General features: G+C 35.8%; 1 protein-coding gene and 1 pseudogene across 1 annotated transcript; both read right to left on the bottom strand.

The window, feature by feature from the left end:
• Positions 1-345: 345 nt before the first annotated feature.
• LOC130220457 (ATP-dependent translocase ABCB1-like) lies at positions 346-6,752 on the bottom strand (annotated as a pseudogene).
• On the bottom strand, positions 6,680-26,152 carry LOC130220458 (ATP-dependent translocase ABCB1-like). The gene is made up of 22 exons (XM_056452735.1): positions 26,063-26,152; positions 25,337-25,480; positions 24,909-24,978; positions 23,469-23,637; positions 23,331-23,382; positions 23,033-23,224; positions 22,777-22,948; positions 21,518-21,642; positions 21,148-21,319; positions 20,823-20,936; positions 18,293-18,403; positions 18,083-18,208; positions 17,571-17,774; positions 17,323-17,493; positions 16,510-16,671; positions 13,378-13,539; positions 11,454-11,597; positions 11,251-11,355; positions 9,696-9,773; positions 9,507-9,590; positions 6,854-7,057; positions 6,680-6,775 (listed from the first exon to the last, which is right to left on the bottom strand). Exons 2-22 carry the CDS (start codon positions 25,396-25,398, stop codon positions 6,755-6,757), a joined length of 2,700 nt encoding a protein of 899 aa, XP_056308710.1. The 5' UTR covers positions 25,399-25,480; positions 26,063-26,152; the 3' UTR covers positions 6,680-6,754.
• Between the last annotated feature and the right edge of the window lie 242 nt (positions 26,153-26,394).

Genomic DNA, 26,394 nt, shown 5'->3' with positions numbered 1-26,394 from the left:
TGGAATTGGAAACATTCTAAATCCAACTTGTTGGTTGGCATTTGTCTGTGCGATGATGTTAATTTGCCTAAATATGTTGCTAAAAACAAATTCACATTATTATTACCGCTGAAGACAGTTGTATTGTTTTTTCATTAAACAGTGATCTTTTTAAGAAGTGTTGATGAACAATGGAAATATTTGTTCTTAAGAATCTTTAAAAGAACAGTTATCATTGTAAATTTCCCTTTCTGTCACTTGTAATCAATTTAATTAAAAAAAAAAGCATTAGTTTCATTATAAAAAATGACACCAAACATTTGAACAGTGTTTAAGTGGGTGATTGTTCACATGTGGTGTTTGTACCTGTGGCAGGTTCTCTATGAAGGAGTGTATGTTTGCAGCTTTAGCAGCTTGAACGATCTCCTCCTGGTCCACTTCTCTGCTGTTGTCTCCATATGCAATGTTCTCAGCCAGGCTGCAGTCAAACAGCACAGGCTCCTGGGAAACTATGCCAATTTGAGAGCGCAGCCAATGGATGTTCAGCTGCTTTGCGTCATTGTCATCCAGCATCTGTCAACAAAGTGTAAACCCTATCAGTTTGGGTAAATAACTATGATTTATTACTGGGACAATTCATCTCTGCTGCTTCTATTTTTTAGACTTGATTTATTATTATTAATATTCAGTTTTTTTATTACAATTTTCATGTATTTTGACCTAAGTCAGATGTATCACAAGTAATGTTTGCATCCATTCTACAAATTCAGTGCGTTCCTTTATTTTTTAACTACTTGTGAATGCTGTTTAATTGACCAAACCACAAAAATGATCAAATTATGTTGCGATGTCTGCTCCTGATCAGATCACCTGATGTTAACAGCATGTAAACAGGTCTGCGTTATGTGGTACTGAGGTTAAGAACTTCAAGTATTGAGGTGAAGGAGCATCCTTTGAAGTTCATGCTTGGGTTTCCTTACTCTGCCTGACTTATTAACAACCTTAAGATACCTTATCACTGACCTTGGGAGAGGTTTTAAGATGTTAACTTCTCTTGCTGTGTGAATGACCTCTTGCTGAGCTGGATTAATGATTCAAAACTGTAAAGCTAAGTGTCAATACAGGTCCTCGGGGAAAAGTCATTATCAATAAATCTTATAATATCAAAATGTGCTTTAAAAAAAGCTATAAAATGTGTTCTCTGGCCTGGTTTGTGTTCAAGGATTGGTGCAATAAAATTATAACAATAACTCAATATAACTGATTCTAACAAAAATGTATTTTAAAAATCGAGACACTAACATGAACTCTTAAAAACAAAGATCAGTCTTTTTGTCAGGGTTGCCCACTTTAAGCCAAATGTCAAATTCTCTGACTTTTCCGTGACATTCACTGACTAAAAAGCTGAATTTCCATGGCCTAATAAATAAACAGATAATAATAAACGGAAAAACAAGGTGCTGTTTTGCTTTGTATAATATTAAATGAGTTTGAGCTAAAATATCATTTATCACGAATTTAATAGGCATTATGAGAGTTACAATGGATAAGTACCTTTTAAAGAGGCTATTTTGTAGCCAAAGCTCTTGAAATTGACATGTTCCTGGCATGTTAACTTTAGTTAACAAGTACAGCTTAGTGAATAAATTGGACTTTTATGACTGAAAAATGGTGCTAAAATAGCTAAACTACAACAGTAGGAAAAAAATGTGAACCAATGTAATCAAAAAGAAAAAAAACAGTCAAACAAAAGTCCCTGATATTCCATTACTTTGACCAAAAATACAAAATAAATATAATAATTAAATAAAAACATATATTTTATATTTTATTACATAATATATATATATTTATATATCTATATATATATATATAGAGAGAGAGAGAGAGAGAGAGGGAGGGAGGGAGAGAGAGAGAGAGAGAGGGAGGGAGGGAGAGAGGGAGAGAGAGGGAGGGAGGGAGGGAGAGAGAGGGAGGGAGGGAGAGAGGGAGAGGGAGGGAGGGAGGGAGAGAGGGAGAGAGGGAGAGGGAGGGAGGGAGGGAGGGAGGGAGGGAGAGAGGGAGAGGGAGGGAGAGAGGGAGGGAGGGAGGGAGAGAGAGAGAGAGAGAGCAGATTTTTTCAACACATTTGACACTTCTATACTTACATAGCTTAAAGTGACATTTAAAGGATTAACTAGGTTAATTAGGTAGGTTAGGGTAATTAGGTAAGTAATTGTATAATGATGGTTTGTTCTGTAGACTATCAAAAACTGTAGCTTGTAGACTATTTTTTTGCTTAAAGGGGCTAATAATTTTGACCTTAAAATGGTTCATAAAAATAAAAAACTGCTTTTATTCTAGCCAAAATAAAACAATAAGACCTTTCCCATAAGAAAAATATTTCAGACATACTGTGAAATTTTCTAGCTCTGTTAAACATAATTTGGGAAATATTAAAAAAGAAAAAAAATTCAAAGGGGGGCTAATAATTCTGACTTCAACTGTATATATCTTGACTTTCAATGTCTGGAATTGACCTTTTAAAATTTCATGATATTCCAGATTTGTGGGAACTGCTGTCTATGCTATTTTGTTGTTGATGAACAAAACTTCACTATACATTCGGCTAAGTTGCTGATTTTAATTACAACAAAATAAAAACAACTTCAAAAGGTCGAATTTCTCAACGAGTGTTCCTAACTTGTAAAAATAAATGAACAGCTTCTAGACAATGTCACATGACATCACATTGATTACGTTTACATTGGACATCAGTAATCGAATAATTTGCCTATAATCTGAATAAACAATTTATGATTGTGTTTACATGAGTTGCTTTTTGAATGTTTCTTTCATGATCCTGTTTTTACATGTTATAGCACATAATTCGATAACGTCATTGCGTCACCGGGCTATCCACATTCCTTTGGAGTTTCATTAATTCGCGTGTTTCATTTTTGATTTGTAAACTTTAACTGCAGTTTGGCACTTTCACTTTATTTATAAACATTTCCCGCTAGCCACCGGGCAAATGAGATATTGGATGCGAATATGAACTGCTGGAAGAGTGTTGTTTTAATGGAATTTGAGACCTGCATGCCAGATGAGAAAAAACATTGCATTTTGCGATGCGATGTCTGTGGTCCTTCACGACTCGGTAGGTTGCAGAGAATAGTGTCAAACAGCTGTGTGTGTATAGACCATCCTGTTGCAAAATTGCGGCGAAATCCTGCACGACAGTAGTAGTTTGATTGCTGTGTTTACATGTCTACTGCATTTCAATAATGCAACTAAAATACTCCACATAATTATTTTAGTCGTTTTATATATTATAGTCTTATTTAGATTTCTGTTTAGTTCAATTATGACCTTTATCGGATTAAATTATTCAAAATAAGTGTTGTCTTAATCACATTAAAAATCTGATTATTGGTGTTCCATGTAAACATTGTGAATTGCATTGCACAATATATATTTTAACTTCACCTGCTTTTTTTGAATAATTCCATCAACAAAATATGTTTATATTACAGCTTTTTAGCAAGTATTAATCAGATTTTGGCAAGAATCTGTAAAACCACAAAGAACTGTCTGGTTTCGACAGCTTTTCCTCAGGAGCAAAGATCTGCTTTTAGACTTGAAGAAATCTGAAGAAGAACTTAGTGTGATAATTACCTTTAACAAACATTTTATAGTAATATTTTTTTTGGCAATATTTAGTGTTCACCTACCACTCTGCCCTGCTGAGGTCATAAAACCTCTCCAGTAACTGGATGGTGGTGCTCTTTCCACAGCCACTGCTGCCCACCAGAGCAAGCGTTTGCCCCTTCTTCACCCGGAGCTTGAGACCCTGCAGCACTGGCACATCCGGTCGGGATGGGTACTTGAAATACACATGTTCAAAACCCACATTCCCTTCGAATTTATCCTACAGAGACCAGAGGAAAACATGTTCATTAGTATACATCTGTGTATATTAGTGTTGACATGGCAATATATCTGTCTCTTGATGATGTGTGTGCATTGAATGACTCCGGATATTTAGGGTGGGACAGTGTCCAGCTCTGTCTGAGTGGTTATCAGATTAGAATGGAACAGCAGAATTGATAAAGGATCATTTCCAGGAGTGATTCCTGAGGAAGTTCATCATGACAGGCTTCTAAGAATTATACAATCTTGCCTTGAAATAAGACCCACTGCAGTTAAACATATTGCTAGCAGTCGTTGGGGTTGCTGGTTATTTATTTATTTATTTATTTTTTTTCCATGTATAGAATGAATACCGGCTTGTCTCCATCCTCCGAGGAGTTGTCAATGGCCGGGACTCTGTTGATGAGCATCAAGACGTGAGAAGCAGACATCTTGGCTTGGCATAGTTTGGAGTGAAGGAGTTTGCCTCTCCAACAGCCATTGCTCCATACACCACAGCTGAGATCACGCTATCAACAAACACAAATATAGAAAATAAGTCAATAAATTATAATAAAAGTAAACAATTAACAAATAAATAAAACATTCCGGCATTTCTCATTGTCCCTAATTTATCCCTAATTACTGGGTAGTTAAACCAATAAACAAAAAAAATCTAACAAAAATATATCCTACCTTTTTATCTCTGAAGGCAGAAAACATACAAATAAATATAATTCAATATTTTAACAAAACTATAATATATATTGTATATGAAACTGAAATAACACAAAAATACGTCAATAAAAATATTAAATGAACAAATTGGGAATGTTTTCATCCACCCTGGGCTGATATTTGTGTCTTAATTCTTTTCTGTGTTTCAGTTAGCAGATTTTTGGTGACAGATTTTATCTTGACACATATTTTAAGAAAATGCTTTGAATTAAAAAAAAAATTCTCAGCATCACTCTGGGCAATTTACTACCCTTTTGTTCTGTTAGGGAACATCCACTAAATTAAACTGCTGTGGAAATGCATCAGATAAATATTTTTTTCAGATTTTTTTTGCATAAAACTGTTAAATCAACCTCAGTCCTGATCAAACTACTAAATTGCTAAAAAATTACAGGATTTTAACTCTTTAATTGCCAAGTTCACTAATTATGTCACTGATTTGATAAAAAAAAAAAACACACACAAAATGGCGTCCTTTCAATATAAAAAGTAGTTGTGGACTGGATTTTTTTTAATCAGTTTTGGAAACGTTAACACACATGTTTTTGGACATGTGAAACAACATTGCCTTTGATGCATTGTTTTTGATTAATTAAAAAAAATTCTCCCTAATGTACTGTTGGTGGCTGTTTTTGCCCCATTGACTTCCATTATAACCACATTTTTTTATTACAAACCATGACACCATATAATCATGATTTTTGATTGTTGGTGGTTTTTCCCTGTTGGGAAGAAGTCAAATTTGTAAATTTTACTGTTGATCATCAGTTAGCACCATTAACCCTTAGATAGGCCTGTGCAAAAAAAAGTTTCTGCATTTCATATGGAGTATAACATACAGCAGGACTGTGTGAGAGTGACCTTCACACACTTACGTTGATGTGTCTGAAAAAACTAAATATGCATCTCAGCTCTCAGAACTACATGGAGTAATAAAAAAAATGTGTGCATTTGTGCACCATCTAATGTGGTTATTATGGAAGTCAATAGGGGAAAAACAGCCACCAACAGTAAATTAGGGAGAAAAAAAATGTTGTTACTTATCGTTCACATGTCCAAGACTGTGATAAAAGGTTAAAAAATCTAGTCCACAATTACATTTTATATTAAAAATGTCATTTTGTGAGTTTTTTTTAAACCAAATCAGTGACATCATTTCTGAACTTGGCAATTAAAGAGTTAAAATCCTGTAATTTTCTAAACAATTTAGTAGTTTTGATCAGGACTGATTTTGATTAACAGATTTATGCAAAGAAATAAAAAGAAAAAATATCTGATGCATTTTTTTTGACAGCGGTTTTTCACATTATGGATGTTTTCGTCCCTAACATAACAAAAGGGTAGTACATTTGAACTGTGCACAAGGGTTAAACCTAAGTTTAGATTTTTTTTAAAGAGTCCATTTAAAAAAAAAAAACTTAAAATTACACAGAACTGGTTATACAAAAACTTTTTTTCTAATAGAAATATTTCTAATGTAATTATCCTTTACAGATGTAAACTAAAATCTTTTTTTTCTTAATACCATTTTATGTGGATCTTCTTGAAAGTCCTATCTGAAAATGTAATGGATCACCAGTCTCATTTTGGTGTGGTCTTAGACAGAATCTACATTGACTACACATCTGATTAGTGTTTTCTGACTCACTGTTCTTTCCTCAATCATTAACTCATACTGTAAAGAACAGCAGACTTTGGACCTTCCCTGTGTTTCTTTACTACTTGACCTCTCTCACATCTGTTTATTTTTTACCAGTGATGTTCATGGAAGACGACTCTGGATCATATTGACACTAATAAGGGATATATTTTTATTCGTTGCTGTGAGTTAAAGGTCACTTACAGGAAGACACCCTCAAAGGTCATCAGCTTTTGTTCAATGAGCCAAGAGCCAAACTTGAAACAACCAGCGTAGGCGAAATAATCATCGCTTGAGAGAAAGAGAACGTCAGGCCGAAGACGTGTGCTTTTTTTCTTGGCGTTTCTAGGAAGTCATACAAACAATTATAATCTTAATAGGCATATATTATAATAAAAAAAACATGATTCGTTTATTCAAACATACTTGTATGGCACAATTAAGTTCTCCTCATAGAGACTTTCAAACTTGCTCTCTCTGGTCAATGAAACCACAGTACGGACATTCTCAATGGCTTTCTGTTGCAATCTGAATGGCAAATAATGCATTATGAACAACAGTTGATTTATGTTTAAGCCATGGTGAAGTGTGAGTGTAAATGTTCACCTTTCCAGCTTGTTCAAGCTCTTTCTTGTCTTTTAGAGCATGACCCGCCAGTAACTTCATCTGAATAGCTCCTGCCACAGCCATGATTGGCACAATTGAAAGGATGAGGAGGGTCAACTGCCAACCGTACACAAATGAGATGATAATGGCAGTGCCCAGGTTGGCCACATTCTGTGCCAGTGTTGCCAATCTCACACCAGTCGCCTGTCGGAAAAAGGTTAGAAAACAAAGCTATGACTATCACAAAATTGAATTCATTTATTTTCATCTGCTTTTCCGGGGCTGGGTCACGGGGAAGCAGTCTTAGGAGAGAACCCCAGACTTCCCTCTATCTCCCTCTATCTATAAGGGTGCGCCCTGCCACCCTGCGAAGGAAACTCATTTCGGCCGCTTGTATCCGAGATCTTGTCCTTTCGGTCATGACCCAAAGCTCATGATCATAGGTGAGGGTAGGAACGTAGATTGACCGGTAAATCGAGGGCTTTGCCTTTTGGCTCAGCTTCTTCTTTACCACAACGGACCGGTACATCGACCGCATTACTGCTGCCGTTGCTCCAATCCGCCTGTCAATCTCACGTTCCATCTTTCCCTCAATCGTAAACACAAAACCCCAAGATACTTAAACTCCTCCACCTGGGGTAAGGACTTTCCTCCAACCTGGAGATGGCAAACCACCTTTTTTCCAGTGGAGCACCATGGCCTCGAACTTGGAGGTGCTGATTCTTATCTCAGCTGTGGCACACTTGGCTGCAAACCACCCCAGTGCATGCTGAAGGTCCATGTTTGGTAAAGCCAACAGAATAACATTGTCTGCGAATAACAGAGATGAAATCCTGTGGTCGCCGAACCAAGGCTGCGCTTTGATATTCTGTCCATAAAAATGTCTATAAAATATCTATCTATATATATACAATTAAAGTCAGAATTATTAGCCCCCCTTTGTTTTTTTATTTATTTTTTTTTATTTTTCCCAAATTATGCTTAATAAAGCAAGGACATTTTCACAGTATGTCTAATATTTTTTTAAGTCTAATTTGTTTTTATTTTGGCTAGAACGAAAGCAGCTTTTTATTTTTTAAAACCCATTTTAAGGTCAAAATTTTTAGCCCCTTTAAGCTTTATTTTTTCGATAGTCTACAGAACAAACCATTATTACACAATAACTTGCCTAATTACCATAACCAGCCTAGTTAACCCAATTACCAATTAACATAGTTTCGCCTTTAAATGTCACTTTAAGCTGTATAGAAGCGTCTTGAAAAATATCTAGTCAAATATTATGTACTGTCATCATGGCAAAGATAAAATAAATCAGTTATTAGAAATGAGTTATTAAATGAGAGAAAAAATCTTCTCTCCGTCAAACAGAAATTGGGGGAAAAAATAAACAGGGGGGCTAATAATTCAGGGGGCTAATAATTCTGACTTTAACTATATATATATATATATATAAAACAAAAAAAAAAAAAACAAAAAAAAATATATATATATATATATATATATATATATATATATAAAATAATAAAAAAAGCCTTTGTTGGGTTGTGTTGTGCATATATCATTTGTAGGTAAATAATACTATTATAAATGTAAAAAAGGTGAAATAAAAAAAATATTAAAAAAAATATTTATTATATTTAAAAAAACATTAAAAAAAAGATGCACAATAATGGATTTTTGACAACGAAATATAATGCAATTGTGGACAACGAAATATAATAGAGGCAAAGATACATGGTTATTTATTCACAATTTCCAATAAACAAAAGGATTAATTTACATTTCAGCATTAGTTATTTTTTATTGTATAATTAACATTTAATGTATTGTAAGTTACTGAGTACTAAGTCTGAGTAAATGGTTTTGAGTGAGCTATCAATTTAAGTTCAAGCGAAGTCTACTTCAGTCAATAGTGAATATGTGCCCACCATTTTCATTTTAAAAATGCTGTATTACATTATTTTTACCCTTCTGTTACAGTGCTGTTTTGTTTTGTTACTGTATACCTGAGTATCCATTTGGGAGATTGGCAGCCAGTTATGTATAGGATTATGTATAATTGCCTGCAGTGAACTAGGAAGTAAAACAAAAGACTATAGAATACGCTTAAATAATATAATAAATAATATGATATTATTATAAATTATTATTATGTTATAAATAATATTAATATAAATTTATATTTATATCATTCATTCATTTTCTTTTCGGCTTAGTTCTTTTATTAATCTGGGGTCGCCACAGCGGAATGAACCACCAATTTATCCAGCATAAGTTTTACACAGCGGATGCCCTTCCAGCTGCAACCTAGCACTGGGAAACATCCATACACTCTCATTCACACACATACACTACAGACAATTTAGCTTATACCACATGTTTTTGGACCTTGTGGGGGAAATCGGAGCACCCAGAAGAACCCACGCCAACACGGGGAGAACATGCAAACTCCACACAGTAATGGCAACTGACCCCAGCCGAGGCTCAAACCAGCGACCCTTCTTAGCTGTGAGGCAATCGTGAGGCTACCCACTGCACCACCATAACACCCATTATATTTATATATTAATATAAATTATAATAATAATATAATATAATAAAATAATACTTAATACACTTTTTTTTCCATAAAGGGACTTTGGTTAAAACTTACGCCCTGCACTTGAGCAGTATCCGCAGCCAGTCTGGTGTTCAGCGCACCCACGCTGTTCTTGGTATCATCATACCAGGCCAGGTCCTACAATACACACAGACAGGTGTCGTACTACTCTCCATCAATACACATCTAATAATAACTTTCTCTGTGGTTAACCTTGAGATGACAGATCTATTGTGGTCTCACCTGTCTCATCATTGCATTGAAGGCTTTAAACCTCAGCCGCATGGTCAGAAGCTCGCCAGCTTTGCCAAAACAGAAACCCTAGAAAAAAAGCAATAAAAACTAAATAAAGAGTAAAAAATGTCAGAAATTGACATTAAAAGTGCACCTATTTGACCCTTTTTTCAAGATTTAAGAGAAGTCTTTTGTGTCTCCAGAATGTGTATGTAAAGTTTCAGCTCAAAACACCCATCAGATTATTTATTAGACCTTTCAGAATATTGAATTTTCTGCTTTGAACACATTTGTAGTTGTTTTTGATGGCTGTGCTAGTTCTCCCTGCCCACCGTTCCCACGAGTCTGTCAGAGAGTGCCTCAATCTCTGCCTCGTCTGCGACAGATAAACAGCACCATGACAGACATGAAGGAAGCAGATCTCACATAACGTTTGTGAGAAATCCTACAGTAAGAACTTTCCCAATGATTATTTGATGTATTTGTTGTGGAGTTGCATCGACGAGTCACACACAATGTCATTACAAAGTTTAAGCACACACAGACACACAGCGTGCGTTTAACTTTGCACTGTTTTTGCACGCAAATGTGACAGGATACACGTTAGTATCCACTGCTGTATGGATATTCATTATGTTAATGTACAAAATAAACCTGATTTAACATCCACAAACCGGGATTGAAGCGTCGTCTTTCATAAGTGTCCTGACATGTGGCTGTGGTGATAAAGTAAAATCACTGCAATTCATTACAAACATGCTTTAAAAACGTTAAAAATGTTTTAAAAACGTTTTAGACTTGTAAAACTCACTCTTGATCACATTTCATGATGATTGATGATCACAGAGAGCTGAACAGATCTTTTAATCCTGGTTTCTTTGCGCACGTCCTGTCTTGTTAATATGATTATACGTGTTACACGGATTTATACATTTTAAAAAATATATACATATTTACATTATCTTCATTTCTGCTAATGCAACATACATATCATGTGTTTGATATTTTCTGATATTTAAATCATATCATGATTCTTCAAAAACACTATAATATGAAGATTTCTTGCTCAAGAAACATTTCTTATATTATATTATTATTTGAACTTGAGACATCCTTATGATCTATTGTTTTAAATACTATTATAATATTTAAATAAACTACCCATTTTATGCTTAAATATTACTGAAATGAAAATACATCTCAATTAAACAAACAAAAAAGCAATCTTTTAGCATTTCTGAATCTTTAACACTGGTAGGTTCACCAAGCAAATAATTGACAGACTTGTCTGCTTTTCTTTGGCGCGTACAAAGCGGTATTTCACAACAGTCATCAGCTTTTAGATAAGAGATCACATGTACTTTTTACCACCACTAAATGTACAAGATGCACCTCACATGTATGTTTTCAGGACAAATCATTTCATGTGCATCCATATAAATCAGCCTTTTACATTTCAGACTAAAATTTTGCATCAGATGTGATCAAGATTACACCTAAGTGGCTTAATGCCTGTATATAGAGTGTTTTTATCAAGTGCTATGTGTGATACCATGAAACAAACCTGTAAGAAAAGAGTGAAAAAGGACAAAACTCCAATGCCAGCAAACAGCAGCGAGTAGAGGTCACACCTCTGCCGTACAAGATCCTGATCAGGCTCAGCAAACACCTGAAGAGGAAGAAAACAACAAAATACTATAAGGAAGGATGTCTCAATGATGTCATTATTATGATGTTATTATTGATCTCTCGTTATGCGCAACATACTGCAATGATTTTAGAGAAGATGACAGCAAAAGCAGGCTGCATGCCTCCGTTGATGGTAGCACAGAGAATTCCAACCACCATGTATGGCCATTCAGGATAATTCAGTTTCAGGACGGTCAGGAACGAGACGTTCGGAACCTTTTCCTGCAGAGAAGAAGAGAGAGAACAAATGCAGTTATGGAAAAGAATCTCATTCAAAATATTTATTATAACCTTAAATTTCCCTAAAAATAAATAATAATAATAATAATAATAATAATACTTAACCAAAAAAATTGGGTTTAATTTAAAATACTCATGTCCGTTTTCACATTTTAAAAAACAATTTTATTAGGAATGTGTGTGTGTGTGTACTGGTTTTGGTTACAAGGACCGTTTTTTGCATAATGACATGAGTATGACATACACTCACCGGCCACTTTATTAAGTACATCTTACTAGTACCGGGTTGGACCCACTTTTGCCTTCAGAACTGCCTTAATCCTTCATGGCATAGATTCAACAAGGTACTCGAAATAGTCCTCAAATATTTTGGTCCATATTGACATGATAGCCTCACGCAGTTTGTTGCAGATTTGTTGTCTGCACATCCATGATGTGAATCTCCCGTTCCACCGCAACCCAAAGGTGCTCTATTGGATTGATCTCTGGTGACTGTGGAGGCCATTTGAGTACAATGAACTCATTGTCATGTTCAAGAAGCCAGTCTGAGATGATTCACGCTTTATGACATGGTGCGTTATCCTGTTGGAATAGCCATCAGAAGTATGGGTACAAGATGGGTACAGTGTGGTTATAAAGGGATGAACATGGTCAGCAATAATACCCAGGTTGGCTGTGGCGTTAACATAATGCTCAATTGGTACTAATGGGCCCAAGGTGTGTCAAGAAAATATTCCCCACACCAGTACACCACCACTAGCAGCCAGAACCGTTGATACAAGGCAGGATTGATTCATGATTTTATGTTGTTGATGCCAAATTCTGACCCTACTATCCGAATGTCGCAGCAGATATCGAGACTCATCCTACCAGGCAACGTTTTTCCAGTCTTCTATTGTCCAATTTTTGGTGAGCCTGTGCAAATTGTAGCCTCAGTTTCCTGTTCTTAGCTGACAGGAGTGGCAAGGTGTGGTCTTCAGCTGCTGCAGCCCATCAGCCTCAAGGTTCGACGTGTTGCACGTTCAGAGATGTTCTTCTGCATACCTCGGTTGTAACGAGTGCTTATTTGAGTTACAGTTGCCTTTCTGTCAGCTGGAACCAGTTTGGCCATTCTCCTCTGAACTTTGGCATCAACATGGCATTTGTGCCCACAGAACATTCGCTCACTGTATTTTTTTTCCGGACTATTCTCTGTAAACCCTAGAGATGGTTGTGCGTGAAAATCCCAGTAGATCAGCAGTTTCTGAAATCCTCAGACACCAACAACCATGCCATGTTCAAAGTCATTTAAATCACCTTTCTTCCTCATTCTGATGCTCGGTTTGCAGTAGACCGTCTTGACCATGTCTACATGCCTAAATGTATTGAGTTGCTGCCATGTGATTGGCTGATTAGAAATTTGCGTTAATGAGCAGTTGGACAGGTGTACCTAATAAAGTAGCTGGTGAGTGTAGTTGTACGCTATTACAATGATTTATGTAAACATGCCTGATGTCCTTGTACTGTAATACAAAAAGCTTCCAAATTATACCTAATGGGGTCTTTTAAACTCAAACTGGGTTGGGTTTAGAAGTAGGGGTGGGGTAGGGCCATATAACAAGCATTTTTAACTGTATAAAATACATTAAGCTTATGGAGATTCACTGTAAACCACCAATACCAACATGTATGTGTGTGTGTAAGCAAATTTAAACAAAAATATAAGAAGATAAGCAAATTAATTAATTGATCAATTGAAATTTAGGAAATTTTTGTCTCTTACTTCCTCTGCCGGTTTCTCTTCTTCCTTCAGCTCTTTCTCTGAGCCACTTCTGGATTTCTGTCTGAAGAGTGTGCGTTCATTCATAGAGCTGACTGAAGGACTCTTCTCATCCATAGTCATCTCCTCACTGTCGTCCTCTGCAGCCTCTGCACTTTTAAATGTCTGTGATTTAAACACAAAACCTAGAAATGTACCTCCTTTGCATTCTGAACACATTTCCTGTTCATCACGCACTGTTCAGCGTTCCAGCTTTAAGCCAAATATCAAATTCTCAGACTTTTAATATTAAAATATTAAAACTTTAAATTTCCTAGGACTTTAATGGCACTATGAGGACAGCAATAGACAATTTACTGTTTGAGGGGCTGCAAGGAATAAAATAGAACTCAAAAAGATCCTAAACATAATCAACATGCATGAAAAAATATGATGAAGAAAAATTACATTTTGATCATTGGAAAAATTACAGAAATCCCTGATATTCCACGACTCCACAATAAATATTAAAAGAATATCCCTTTTAAAATTCCATGATTGCTGGGAACCCTGATTGTTTATCAGAGGACAAACAAATAGTGTTAGATGTTGCTGAAACATCAACTCAATTTAACGTTTCGTGTACAGACTGAACTATTTTGTTTATACGTTTTTGACTCCTTAAACATTTAACTGTTCATTGATTTTTATCAATCACAAAAGACCAGGGTTTCAGTAAATACTTTTCTGCTCAAATAATCTTGTTTTGAAAAAAAAATTACATCATAAATAGCCTGAAGTAAATTAATAGCAAATTTTCTTGTTTTGGTCACTGTATCTCAATCCACCTAAATTTTATAGATACTTATAAGGCCTCATTATGTATATAAAGAGTCATTAACGGTAAAACCAAATCAATGTGCAGTAACTGGAAGTCGTCAAGTCACTGTACTGTTAGCTGCTACTTGACTCCAACATCCTAACTTGGCATGAAACAGCTTTGCTTTCTGCTCAACATATTTGACAGCCAGCATTACTCATGCTGCCTCAAATAGACAAATCTTGTACAGCATGAATGACTACTAGTTGCAGTGATGAACGGTTTTAAATGAGATGTCAAGAGGGCTGTTTTTCGATCTCACTGAACAGTTATGGAACAGAAGCGAAATAAAACATTTGTAGAGGCGAAAAGAGCCAGTAAAAGAGTTTAGGCTTCAAATCATGTCAGAGCAGAGTGCCATCCGTCAGAAGATCAGTGTTGTCAAAATTACTGAATGCAATACCAGTTGGTACAGAAAAAAACATGTATTGACTGCTAACTGAAAGAATTGTTGAAGGCAGCTGATTAGCCTTGTCCGAGTGCTTACACTGACAGAAACACAGAAGTATTTGAAAGTCATGTGTATTAAAGGATCCGTCTATGAGCAGATACTGTATACGAGTGATCCGCTGATGATAGCTGATAGATGCAACATTCAAAACTATATATAGTATGGAGAAAAAAGTCTATCATTTCATATTATGCTCTACTGTTGATTTTGTGGTGTTACAAAACACATTGTTGACGGTAATAATTTTTTATCACATATATGAGTGCAATATTACATGCCATTACAGGGATGCAGACAGAAATATGAATAACAGCATTGTGAGAAATTTTGCATTTTATTCAGCGATATATTTTTATTATTATGTTGGGCATATAATCATTAGTCTTTTACATATTATTAATGTTTATTTTAAATGTCTAAAATTTTTATTAAACATTTATTCTAAATACACTACCTGACAAAAGTCTTGTCGTCGATCCAATTTGTAAGAGCAACAAATAATAACTTGACTTCTAGTTAACCATTAGGAAAAGTGGCAGAAGGTAGATTTTTTTAAATGAATCATCTGTTGAACTGCATCCAAATCAACACAAATACTGCAGAAGATCTATTGAAACCCTCATGGATCCAAGATTCTCATAGAAATCAGTCAACTTTGTTCAAGGAAAAAAATTATGGTTAGGGGTTACATTCAGTATAGGGGCATGCGAGAGATCTGCAAAGTGGATGGCAACATCAACAGCCTGAGGTATCAAGACTGTTGTACTGCTCACTACATTACAAACCACAGGAGAGGGCAAATTGTTTAGCAGGATAGCGCTCCTTCTCATACTTCAGCCTCCACATCAAAGTTCCTGAAAGCAAAGAAGGTCAAGATGCTCCAGGATTGGCCAGCCCAGTCACCAGACATGAACATTGTTGAGCATGTCTGAGGTAAGATGAAGGAGGAAGCATTGAAGATAAATTCAAAGAATCTTGATGAACTCTGGGAGTCCTGCAGGAACGTTTTCTTTGCCATTCCAGATGACTTTATTATTAAGTTATTTGAGTCATTGCAGAGATGTATGGATGCAGTTGTCTAAACTCATGGGAGTCATACACAATATTAATTCCTTTTCCACTGCACCAAGACTTTATATTCTATACTCTACATTGTTTCGGATAAGTGACAAGACTTTTGTCTAAGCAAAGTCAGGTCTTACTGTCCTAATGAAATAATTAAAAATCAAGACATGATCATATTTATTTTGGTAAAATAAGCGTAATCAAGAGGCCTTTGCATTTCATAAAAGCCAATTCTGATTCTAAATAATCAACTAGAAGTCCAGTTATTAATTGTTGTTCCTAAAACTTGGATAAGCGACAAGACATTTGTCAGGTAGTGTAGGTTCTAAGAAAAAGAAAATGTTCTAAATAAAGTGAGAAATACGACCACATATGAATGAGTACCTTTCTCACTATATACTTTAACATGTAAAAAAGAACTAGTGCTTAACATGTGGTCAATATATATAAACTATTAATTGACTGAATTTACCAAAATAAGTACTATATCGCGATATATATATTATTATCAGGACATGAGATGACTTATATTGTGATATGAGAATTTTCTCAAATCGCCCAGCCCTAATCACAGTCATATCTGTGCATGAACACAATGGCCTGTCACATTGTTTAGGAACCCACTCAACAGAGCTCTAATGTTAGCGGGAAATGGGAGTTTTTATTATGACAGCACTGAATGGTCTCATGTCCGGTACTTTTGAAAACATTACAGAAGACTGGCTTCAAATGATGCATGTCTGAACAGTGGGTTTCTAACCTGCATATTAACGAGAGAGTGGTAGATTCCTTTTCTTTCCATCAGTTCATCATGCGTCCCCAGTTCTACTATTTCACCATTCTGGAAACCAGCGATGACATCAGCATTTCGAATAGTAGAGAGTCGGTGAGCCACTATTATGGTGGTCCTTCCCAGCCTCACCTGTTCAGATGAAAAAAAACACACACACATACATACATATATCTATATATTATTAGCCCCCACTTTGAATTAAAAAAAAAAAATTATATTTCCCAAGTGATGTTTAACAGAGCAAGAAATTTTCACAGTATGTCCGATAATATTTTTTCTTCTGGAGAAAGTCTTTTTTTTTTTTTTTCGGCTAGAATAAAAGCAGCTTTTAATTCTTTAAAAAACATTTTAAGGTCAATATTATTAGCCCTTTTAAGCCCTTTTTGATAGTCTACAGAACAAACCATTGTTATACAATAACTTGCCTAATTACCCTAACTTGCCTAGTTAACCTAGTTAACCTAGTTAACCTAGTTAAGCCTTTAAATGTCACTTTAAGCTGAATACTAGTGTCTTAAAAATATCTAGTCAAATATTATTTACTGTCATCATGGCAAAGATAAAATAAATCAGTTATTAGAGATGAGTTATTAAAACTATTATGTTTAGAAATGTGTTGAAAAAACTTCTCTCCGTTAAACAGAAAATGGGGGAAAAATAAACAGGGGTGCTAATAATTCCCAGGGCTTTTAATTTTGCCAGGGCTAATAATTTTGACCTTAAAATGTTTAAAAAAAAATTAAAAACACATTATTTCCACACAAAAATATTCTTTGTTACCTTATCTAGAGCTGCTTGCACAATAGTCTCACTCTCTGCATCCAGGGCAGACGTAGCCTCATCGAGAAGAAGGATTTTTGGGTTGCGCACAAGTGCTCGTGCAATAGCAATACGCTGCTTTTGTCCGCCACTCATCTGGGTTCCCCTGTCTCCAACTAGAGTCTCAAATTTCTGAAAATGACCAGAGATATTGGTCAGAGGAGATCCAATTAATCTTTGCTATCAGGTTGATCAAATTAGAAGCCTACGTCAGGGAGTTTCATGATGAAGTTGTAGGCATTGGCTTCACGTGCAGCCTGCTCAATTTCCTCCTGAGTGACATCTTGCCGGCCGTAGCGGATGTTTTCTGCAATTGTTGTGGCAAACAGCACTGGTTCTTGACTGACCACACCAATCAGTTCTCTCAGACCTCGCACGTTCAGAGAGCGAATATCATGACCATCTATAGAAACCTGATGGGTTAGAGAAAAGTTAGGCCCCGTTTACATTAATATGTTTTAGTTTTAACGCACTTTTGCTACAGTTTCACCTCCTATCCACACTACCCCAGAGTTTTCGAAAATGCTGAAGAGGCCATTGCCAGAGTGCATGAATGGTCACATGATGAACGTTTTCAGTGGTGTAGTGTGGACAGAGACCTGTTCTGAAACTCTGGATGAACAAACTTTATAAAACTAAAATGCATTACTGTAAATGGAGCCTTAGATAAAGGACTGGGATGTCAAAGGGTGTGCAGGTCACTGTCTCTCTTTGTACTTACGCTCCCTTCCTGTGGGTCATAGAAGCGTTGCAGCAGCTGGATTGTTGTGCTTTTTCCACACCCACTGCTGCCCACTAAAGCAATGGTCTGTCCACTCATGACTTTAAGATTCATGCCATTCAGAACCTACACAACCAAACCAGAGACACACATTTCATTCTGTTGTCATCCTGTTCAAATATATATAAAAGACTCATTTGATGGACCTACCTTCACATCATCTCGCGAGGGGTATCTAAAATGAATGTTTTTGAACTCAATGTTTCCTTTAACAACGTCAAGTTTGTAGCCTTCCTCAGAGAAACTGTTAATCTTGGGTTCCTGTTGATAAGAACACATTTTTCATATTTCATATTCCAGCAACGAATAAAGGCAAGTTCACAAATCAACCCTCATTCAGACTAATAGACGTCAATAGTACACTAATTGCTCTAATGCGGAGACAAACGACCCCCTGTGGTCTTCTATTCATTGGATCTCAGCAGGGAAACACCTCTGATCCTGAGACCTGGCCATTTTTCATGCTGCTAAAACAATGACAGGAAGTTATGCAACTTGGCTCTGGATTATTTGCGCGCACCTTTTTGTCTCTGGACTTTATCTCAAAGCCGCTGCCTGTCCACCGTGTGTGTGGTGTTTGTTTAAACTTGACCATCTGAGTCTAAATAAAGACAAGTTCAGTGCTGCATGTGTGTATGTGTGTCTTTAATTGTCCAGACTTTTCCTTCTTGGAACACTGAACAGATGTTAAAAATGTACAGTCCAGGACACCTGAAAGTATGTACAAATGGCCAGAATATATATGGAGCTATAGTACAACAAAGTCAGGAAACAATACAATAAGCTTCACAAATAATACATCCCACCCCTTTGACCAATGGTGCACCCCTTTTTCACTTATTTATGATTGCATAGATAGTTTTTAGATAAATGGCTGCAGATGATTTCCCTTTGTATGCCAGCTGCATATTTGTGTACTTTTTCAGTACTTTTTGCTACTAAAGATTATATATTTTTAAGAATAATACCTTTTAAAGTATATAAAATAGAGAAAACTTATTTTTAATCACAAAGATAATATAATTATTATAATTATTTACAATTTATATGTATACATAAGATCATCATGGTGGCGTAGTGGGTAACACAATCGCCTCACAGCAAGAAGGTTTCCTCCGGGTGCTCCGGTTTCCCCCACAGTCCAAAGACATGCGGTATAGGTGAACTGTAGGTGAACAATTTAAACTAAGCTAAATTGGCCGTAGTGTATGTGTGTGAATGAGTGTGTATGGATGTCTCTCAGTGTTGGGTTGCAGCTGGAAGGGCATCCACTGCGTAAAACATATGTTGGATAAGTTGGCGGTTCATTCCACTGTGGCGACCCCTGATTAATAAAGGGACTAAGCCGAAAAGAATATGAATGAATGAATGAATGTCTACAAGTATTACTGTTTTATTGTAGTTTTTGATCAAATAAATGCAGTCTTGGTCAGTGTTGGGGGTATTGCATTACAAGTAACGCGAGTTACGTAATAAAACTACTTTTCTAAGCATCAAGTAAAGTAACGCATTACTTTATTAATAGTAATTATATTTGAGTTACTTTTTAGTTTATTTCACTTTTAAAAAATAAATTGCTGAATTCAAAATATTTTATGATATTTAAAATATGTCATCATGCACTTGATGAGAGATAACGCAACAGTCATGCAACGGCTTCCCGAGGAGGGAAACGAAAATGCTATGTGGAAAGCAAGAGAAGGGGAACTAAAATAGTCATGTAGTATTCCGATAAATGTTCTTTAAGTTTAAATTTGAATTCAGATTTTGAGAGTATGTGTTTCTTTCTTTTGTTGAACACAAAAGAAAATATTTTGAAAAAAAAATGGTAGCTGGTACCCATTGACTTCCATAGTAAGAAAAAAAACTTTGCAGGAACAGCCAGAAACCAAGATGACAGAACAATGTTTTTTTTAAGATAAATGAAGGTGTAGGTTATACAGTGTGTACAGCTCCTAAAAAAGCCTAAGCCAGGTAAGAAAGGTAACTTAAAAGTAACTCAAAAGTAATGCAACACATTACTTTGCAGAAAAAAGTAACTAAGTAATGCAACTAGTTATTATAATGCAATACTTTCAAAAGTAACTTACTTGGTGAGAATAGTAGACTTCTTTCAAAATATTAGAAAAGGAACTGAATAGTACTATAGGTACAATCATGAAGTATTTCTGTACAAAATGGCCTCCAATTTTAATATGACTCAACAGCAAACCTTCATATAGAATATAATCAATAAATATATTATTAACATCAATGACTTTGTCCAGGGTTTGAAATACTGTTTTCTCAATATTTAAAGCTTTTCCATGACTATATAAGGACCCTGGACATGCTTATGCCTTAAAGTCATTTTAAAAAGCATCCATATATTATCATGACATTTACCATAGGATAATCTAATCTAAACATGACTTGACATGTAAACAAGAGTTTGGCAGCTAATAGATCACAGTACTACATTTTAGAAGTGTTAGGAAAAGGAAGTGTTAGCTTGGAGGAATAGTCAAGGTTAAGATGCATTTAATTCTTTAATGCGGGAAGTGAAATTGTAATATCGTGTAGAACATAGGAAGTAGCAACTATATTGTTGAACTGTCGACAACAGTTTTTTTTTCTTCCAACATTATGTAATATAATATCCTTTACTCATTTATGATTAGCTAACAGTGAGTTCACTCACATGATCAATGATCTGGAAAACTTTATGGGCGGCTCCTCTAGCACTGGAGAAGGTCTGGATGTTAGGAGATGTTTGACCGAGGCCAAAAGCTCCAATTAGGACGGCGAAGAAAATCTAAAAAAGAAGAATAGAAAATGCACTTGTGAAACAGACTCGTGCCTATTTAATAATCTGCTTTAAGTTCCCATAAAGAAAACATAACCACATGCTATTAATAATGATTTTGTTTGACCTACAACATTTGACACAAGAATAAATCCTGGACTAATGTGACTGTGGGAGTTTCTGAGGTTGTGTATCGGAAATATCCTTGCTTTATACTCACCGTCAAAAGCATGCCAATGGTATATTCCCCAGCCAGGATAAGAGTGCTGCCGTACCAAAAGGCCAGTGCATAGGACATATAGATCATGAAGAATGTGAAGCCCATAGCAATGTTCACAGTTATGGCCTTTCTTACACCAACGTTCTTGGCATCCTCTAAGTTTTTGTGATACCTTGTGAAAAACACAAAAATAGGGTGATATTCCCCATGATTTTCCAATTCACCTTACTAGACAACAACAGGCGAACACTCTCACGGCCAGACTACAACGTGCTACAATTGAGCCCTGACTGCATTTATAGTTCTAAAATGATTTACCAAATAATTAATTGGTGTTTAAATTTAGGTGCAAGATAACTTTCAGTCACACCTTTTGATCTCTTTCTTCTGTCCACCAAAGGCAAAGACGGTTCTGATGGATGACAGTACTTCCTCTGCCACTGCTCCAGCCTTCGCATAGGCCGTCTGCTCCCTCGACGTGAATGTTGTCATCACCTAATAAGCCAAGGTTTTTGGTAAGAGAATCATTTGTAATATATATTTATTACAAAAATACATATATTCCTGTATATAAAAAGGGTCTTGTTGACCTACAGTCTTGTGTGTGTGTGTGCGTGTGTGTGTGTGTGTGTGTGTGTGTGTGTGTGTGTATGTGTGTGTGTGTGTGTGCGTGTGTGTGTGTGTGCTTTTATTCTAGCCAAAATAAAAAAATAAGACTATCTCCAGAGGGAAAAAATGTTATCAGACATACTGTGAAAATTTCCTTGCTCTGATAATAATTAAAAAAGAAAAAAAATTCAAAGGGGGGCTTATACATATATACATATATATATATACATATATACATATATATATATATATATATACATATATACATATATATACATACATATATACATATATATACATACATATATACATATATATACATACATATATACATATATATACATACAGTACATATATACATATACATACAAATTAATACATATATATATACATACATATATATATATATATATATATACATACACATATACATATATACATACATACATACATACATACATACATACATGAAGCAACACTAAACGCAACGGTTACGCAACGGCTTCCCGGGGAGGGAAATGCTATGTGGAAAGCAAGAGAAGGGGAACTAAAATAGTCATGTAGTATTCCGATAAATGTTCTTTAAGTTTAAATTTGAATTCAGATTTTGAGAGTATGTGTTTCTTTCTTTTGTTGAACACAAAGAATATATTTTGAAAAAAAAATGGTAGCTGGTACTCATTGAATTCCAATGTAAGAAAAAAAAACCTTCGGAAGTCAATCGTTACAGGTTTTCAGCTTACTTCAAAATATCTTCTTCTGTGTTGACAGAACAGAGAAACTCAAACAGGTTTTGAAGGGAGAGTGAAGATGCCAGAATTTTCATTGTTGGGTGAACTTTCCTTTTAAAACTCCTGGTGTAAATGGGAATGTCTTTCGTGTTTGTTTGTGATACAATTGACCAAAACACATCTTAAACCCTAAGTTAAAATAACGTATTGTGTTATCATGTGAATCAGCAGCTTACAGCAGTGATAAAAATATTAAAACTCTTTCTCTCCATATTCCTTTTAATCCTACCTTTCCGATGACAGCAGCAGAGATACCAAGTAACGGGCTAACAGCGAGGATGACGAGGGTCAGCTTCCAGCCTTTAGCAAAGCCAATGACAATGCCAACAAGAAAAGTAGTGAGATTCTGAATCAGCATGCCAAGCTTATCCCCAATGCCTTCATTTATTTTGTATACATCACTGGAGAGGAAAAAATAAGAGTGGGATGTAAGCATGTGCCACTGTGAGTAACATGTAGGCTCGTCAACTAACTGCACGGCGTACTCTGTAAGGCGTGTGTTGAGCTGTCCCGTCTCATTGACGTCAAACCAGCCGATCTCCTGTTTCATGATGGAGTGGAAGAATGTCGTTCTAAGTTTCTTCACCTGACGTCCTGCCGCAAGAGTCCAAAAGGCCACCTGCATATATGCCGCCACCAAGACCACAAATCCCATGATGCTGTAGTATATAGCATGTCTGAGAAGAAAAAAAAAGACTATCATGCACTACGAAAGACTACGATTACATTTAAACATTAAATATGAAAATTGCAGTGTTCCAATAAAAAGAAAAGTTGTCTAACGTTGTCATCTTCTCCCCCAAAGTGATATTACTGGTCTGTGGAAAGGTGAAGTCTAGAAAATAAATGAAGGAGTGTTATTGTTAATTTGAGAAGCCTTATAGGATAATAATGAGGCATACAAAAAACAAAATCACTCACTTGGTGGAAGGGTAATGTTCTTCAAATTGTCCAACAATGTATCGTCCACAAAGCTGTCTGTCATGTCTCCAAATACAATTACCATGAGAGGAAGAACTGCCCCATTGGCCATGGACATGATTAAGCCAAGCATCATCAGTAAAATGTCGATACTATCTGCATATCGAAACTAACACAAAGACAGACTTCTCTGAGTACAGGTTAGGTTAAGTTTATACAGTTTAATCATATAAACTCATAGATATATACACTAGATATCGCATATGGGCCCTGAGCACGCGTCAATACCGCCGCCATATTAGTACGGTGCTCCCAGGACTAATGTCATTCAACCACACTAGTCAACACTAAAGCCAATGTGAAGATGCTGGACTTTTGCGCTGCATACGGGTGTAGTAACGAGCAAACAAAGAAAACAAAGCCTAAAGGCATTACATTTCATAGGGAAGATTTAGTTTTTACGATTTTGTATGTTACAGACATTTGTGCTACGAATGTTATTGATCATAACAGTCACTTACTGCACTGACCATGAGGCAAAGTAGCACCAACTTGCACTAAATTCTAGGCTTATGCTAGTTTTGTGGATTAAAATCAGCAAACAATGTTTATGAAATATGACAACAAGATGCCGCGGTGCTAGAAACTTGTATTATTGTCAGATAAGTGAATTACGGCTAGTTTTTGAAGTAACTTTTAAAGGTGCCTGATAACATACTGTAACAGTGCCTGCACCTCAATGTGCATACTGTGCACCTTAAATTGTTGAACATTACAAATGTTATATACCATTCAGATCAGAAAGGTGGATATGCACATTGTAACGCAGGGATATTGATGGTTCACACTAGCTGTTCATAACAGAGATTCATTCAAAAATGAATCGCTTCCTCCATTAGAATTAGGAGTGAAAGCAGGAGAGGGGGTGTGATACAGGACATGGATTAGATCAAATTTAACAGGGAGGGTGAATGATACATTTCCATGCGCACAAACACATGTTCTTTGTCGGGAATGCCCATGCGGTCACTCATACATCAATATAGAAATGTGATGTTAAATTATAATTTTCATAATTTAAAAACATATTAGCATACTGACCTGCGGGAAAACTCCAGACCGTAGATATATGTATAAATGTTTACATATCTATGGCTCTGGAGGGCCAGTCCTCCACTACACCTTGGTCCCACATTCATTTGAAAGAAGCGCTACCCTGTACTAAAATGGCGGCTCTATTTACGCATTCCTTCCAATAGACAACAACAGCGTAGGCGACATCTAATGTAAATATCTATGATATAAACCATCCATGGTTACAGTTATAGCTAAGCTTTGCTTAAGTATTTTCATACAGTTTTGTATATTGACCTTTATGATAGAGAAATATGAATTTGTTACAAACAAGAAACAATATTAATACTGCAATATTCCACTCACTAATTCTATCGGTCCCACCATCTCCAACTTTTCCTTTTCCTCCTTCTCTTCCTTTCCATTTTTCTCACCGCTAGAAGGAAATAAGTTTTTAAAAGTTAACAATAAAATAATTATTACTCATAAATTTTTTAAAATAATTTTAATAATAAAATGAAATGATAATATAAAGTGGCATTTGGTTAAACTGTTGTTGCTGGTTTTTTTCAACCATTCTGCCTGTAACTATTCAGATTGTTTACTGCTACATAGTTAACATTGTTTAAAACACATAAATGATCAACTTCTTTCGTGAGAAGACTAATATGACAGGACATGAGTCCAGCAATAAACCAGCTCAAACAAATGTATTATTATGGACAAAGGTCTTTTGAAATTACATAAAAAAATTAACACAAACTTCCTCGGTATATAACGGAAGGGTCACTTACCTTACATCTCCATTCTCCTCTTTTTTGTCACTTGACACTTTGAGTTTGGATTTCTTGCCCATGTTTGCTGTTATCTCAGATGCTGATAGTCCGGGTGGGTGTTAATCTGGATTTAATGGTCTGGATGGGGCAGGTGGTTTTGTGCTGCGTTACATAAGAGCACAGTATAACACACTGTAAATTTACAGACACCAAAAATTCACCTATTTTGAGTTGACAGATAAATAACCTGCTAGCATTAACAGACGATCCACCCTACCTAATGTAAACAACATTTAAAATCCACCTAATTTATAACTTTACGGCATAAGAGTTCAGATTATTACATATATGAACTTTGTCACTCCCACGTTGAACTACTGTGTGCTTTTAAAGTCAAGCAGTATTGACGAATTTAGAAATGAATCCTGTTGCTTCTGTCGCTTTAAATAATGTTTACCGACCCTCAACGCCACTATCAAAAAATCCTCCCAGATATCAACATCAATGTAATAAAGCAATTACGAATTTTATTCGTTTTCTGGAATTTTAATCTGTTATTCAACAGTAACTTAGAGCATTTAAAATGTTTGTTATTTTTGTAAACCTGTTTTTATGATAGTGACAGCTAATACCGAGTCACCATAGGTAGTATGTTTAAAATATAAAGTATAATGTCCATTATTTCCCCGTTAACTACGGTTATCATTGTAAATTAATCTTTTTGAGTAAATGAAAGATACCTACCGCTCAGACAGTGTTCTTCCCACACTGCTGTCCCTCCACAATGAGCTCAGCGAGGCGCGAGACCGGAGGACTATCTGACAGATCGCGGTCGCGCGCACGTTTATACAGCCTTGACTTAATGTTTCTGCGGATTACATCACAGCCTGCATGCTTTATAGATCTTCTTCCGAAAGCGTTTGGACACTTTAACGATTGAAAAATGCCCTTGGGATGGATGTCTAGGATTATCTTCAGCAATGTTTGATGGGACATTCATCTACGGTGGTCTCCAGGTTTTCGAAGCACATGTTTGTGATGTTTCCACTTATAATGCAGGCTAATCAGAAATTAGC

The sequence above is a fragment of the Danio aesculapii genome, unplaced genomic scaffold, assembly GCF_903798145.1.
Source record: "Danio aesculapii unplaced genomic scaffold, fDanAes4.1, whole genome shotgun sequence".
Classification (NCBI taxonomy): Eukaryota; Metazoa; Chordata; class Actinopteri; order Cypriniformes; family Danionidae; genus Danio; species Danio aesculapii.
The sequence above is the reverse complement of the archived record's forward strand: the minus strand, read 5'-3'. Positions and strand labels throughout refer to the sequence as shown.

Excerpts from the sequence above, each read along its gene's own strand:
- LOC130220458 (XM_056452735.1), bottom strand. The coding sequence starts at position 25,398 with ATGGGCAAGAAATCCAAACTCAAAGTGTCAAGTGACAAAAAAGAGGAG. Across the intron at positions 9,591-9,695 it reads TCAATGCAATGATGAGACAG|GACCTGGCCTGGTATGATGA; the intron begins GTGAGACCACAA and ends TGTGTATTGTAG. Across the intron at positions 7,058-9,506 it reads ATACTGCTCAAGTGCAGGGC|GCGACTGGTGTGAGATTGGC; the intron begins GTAAGTTTTAAC and ends TTTTTCCGACAG.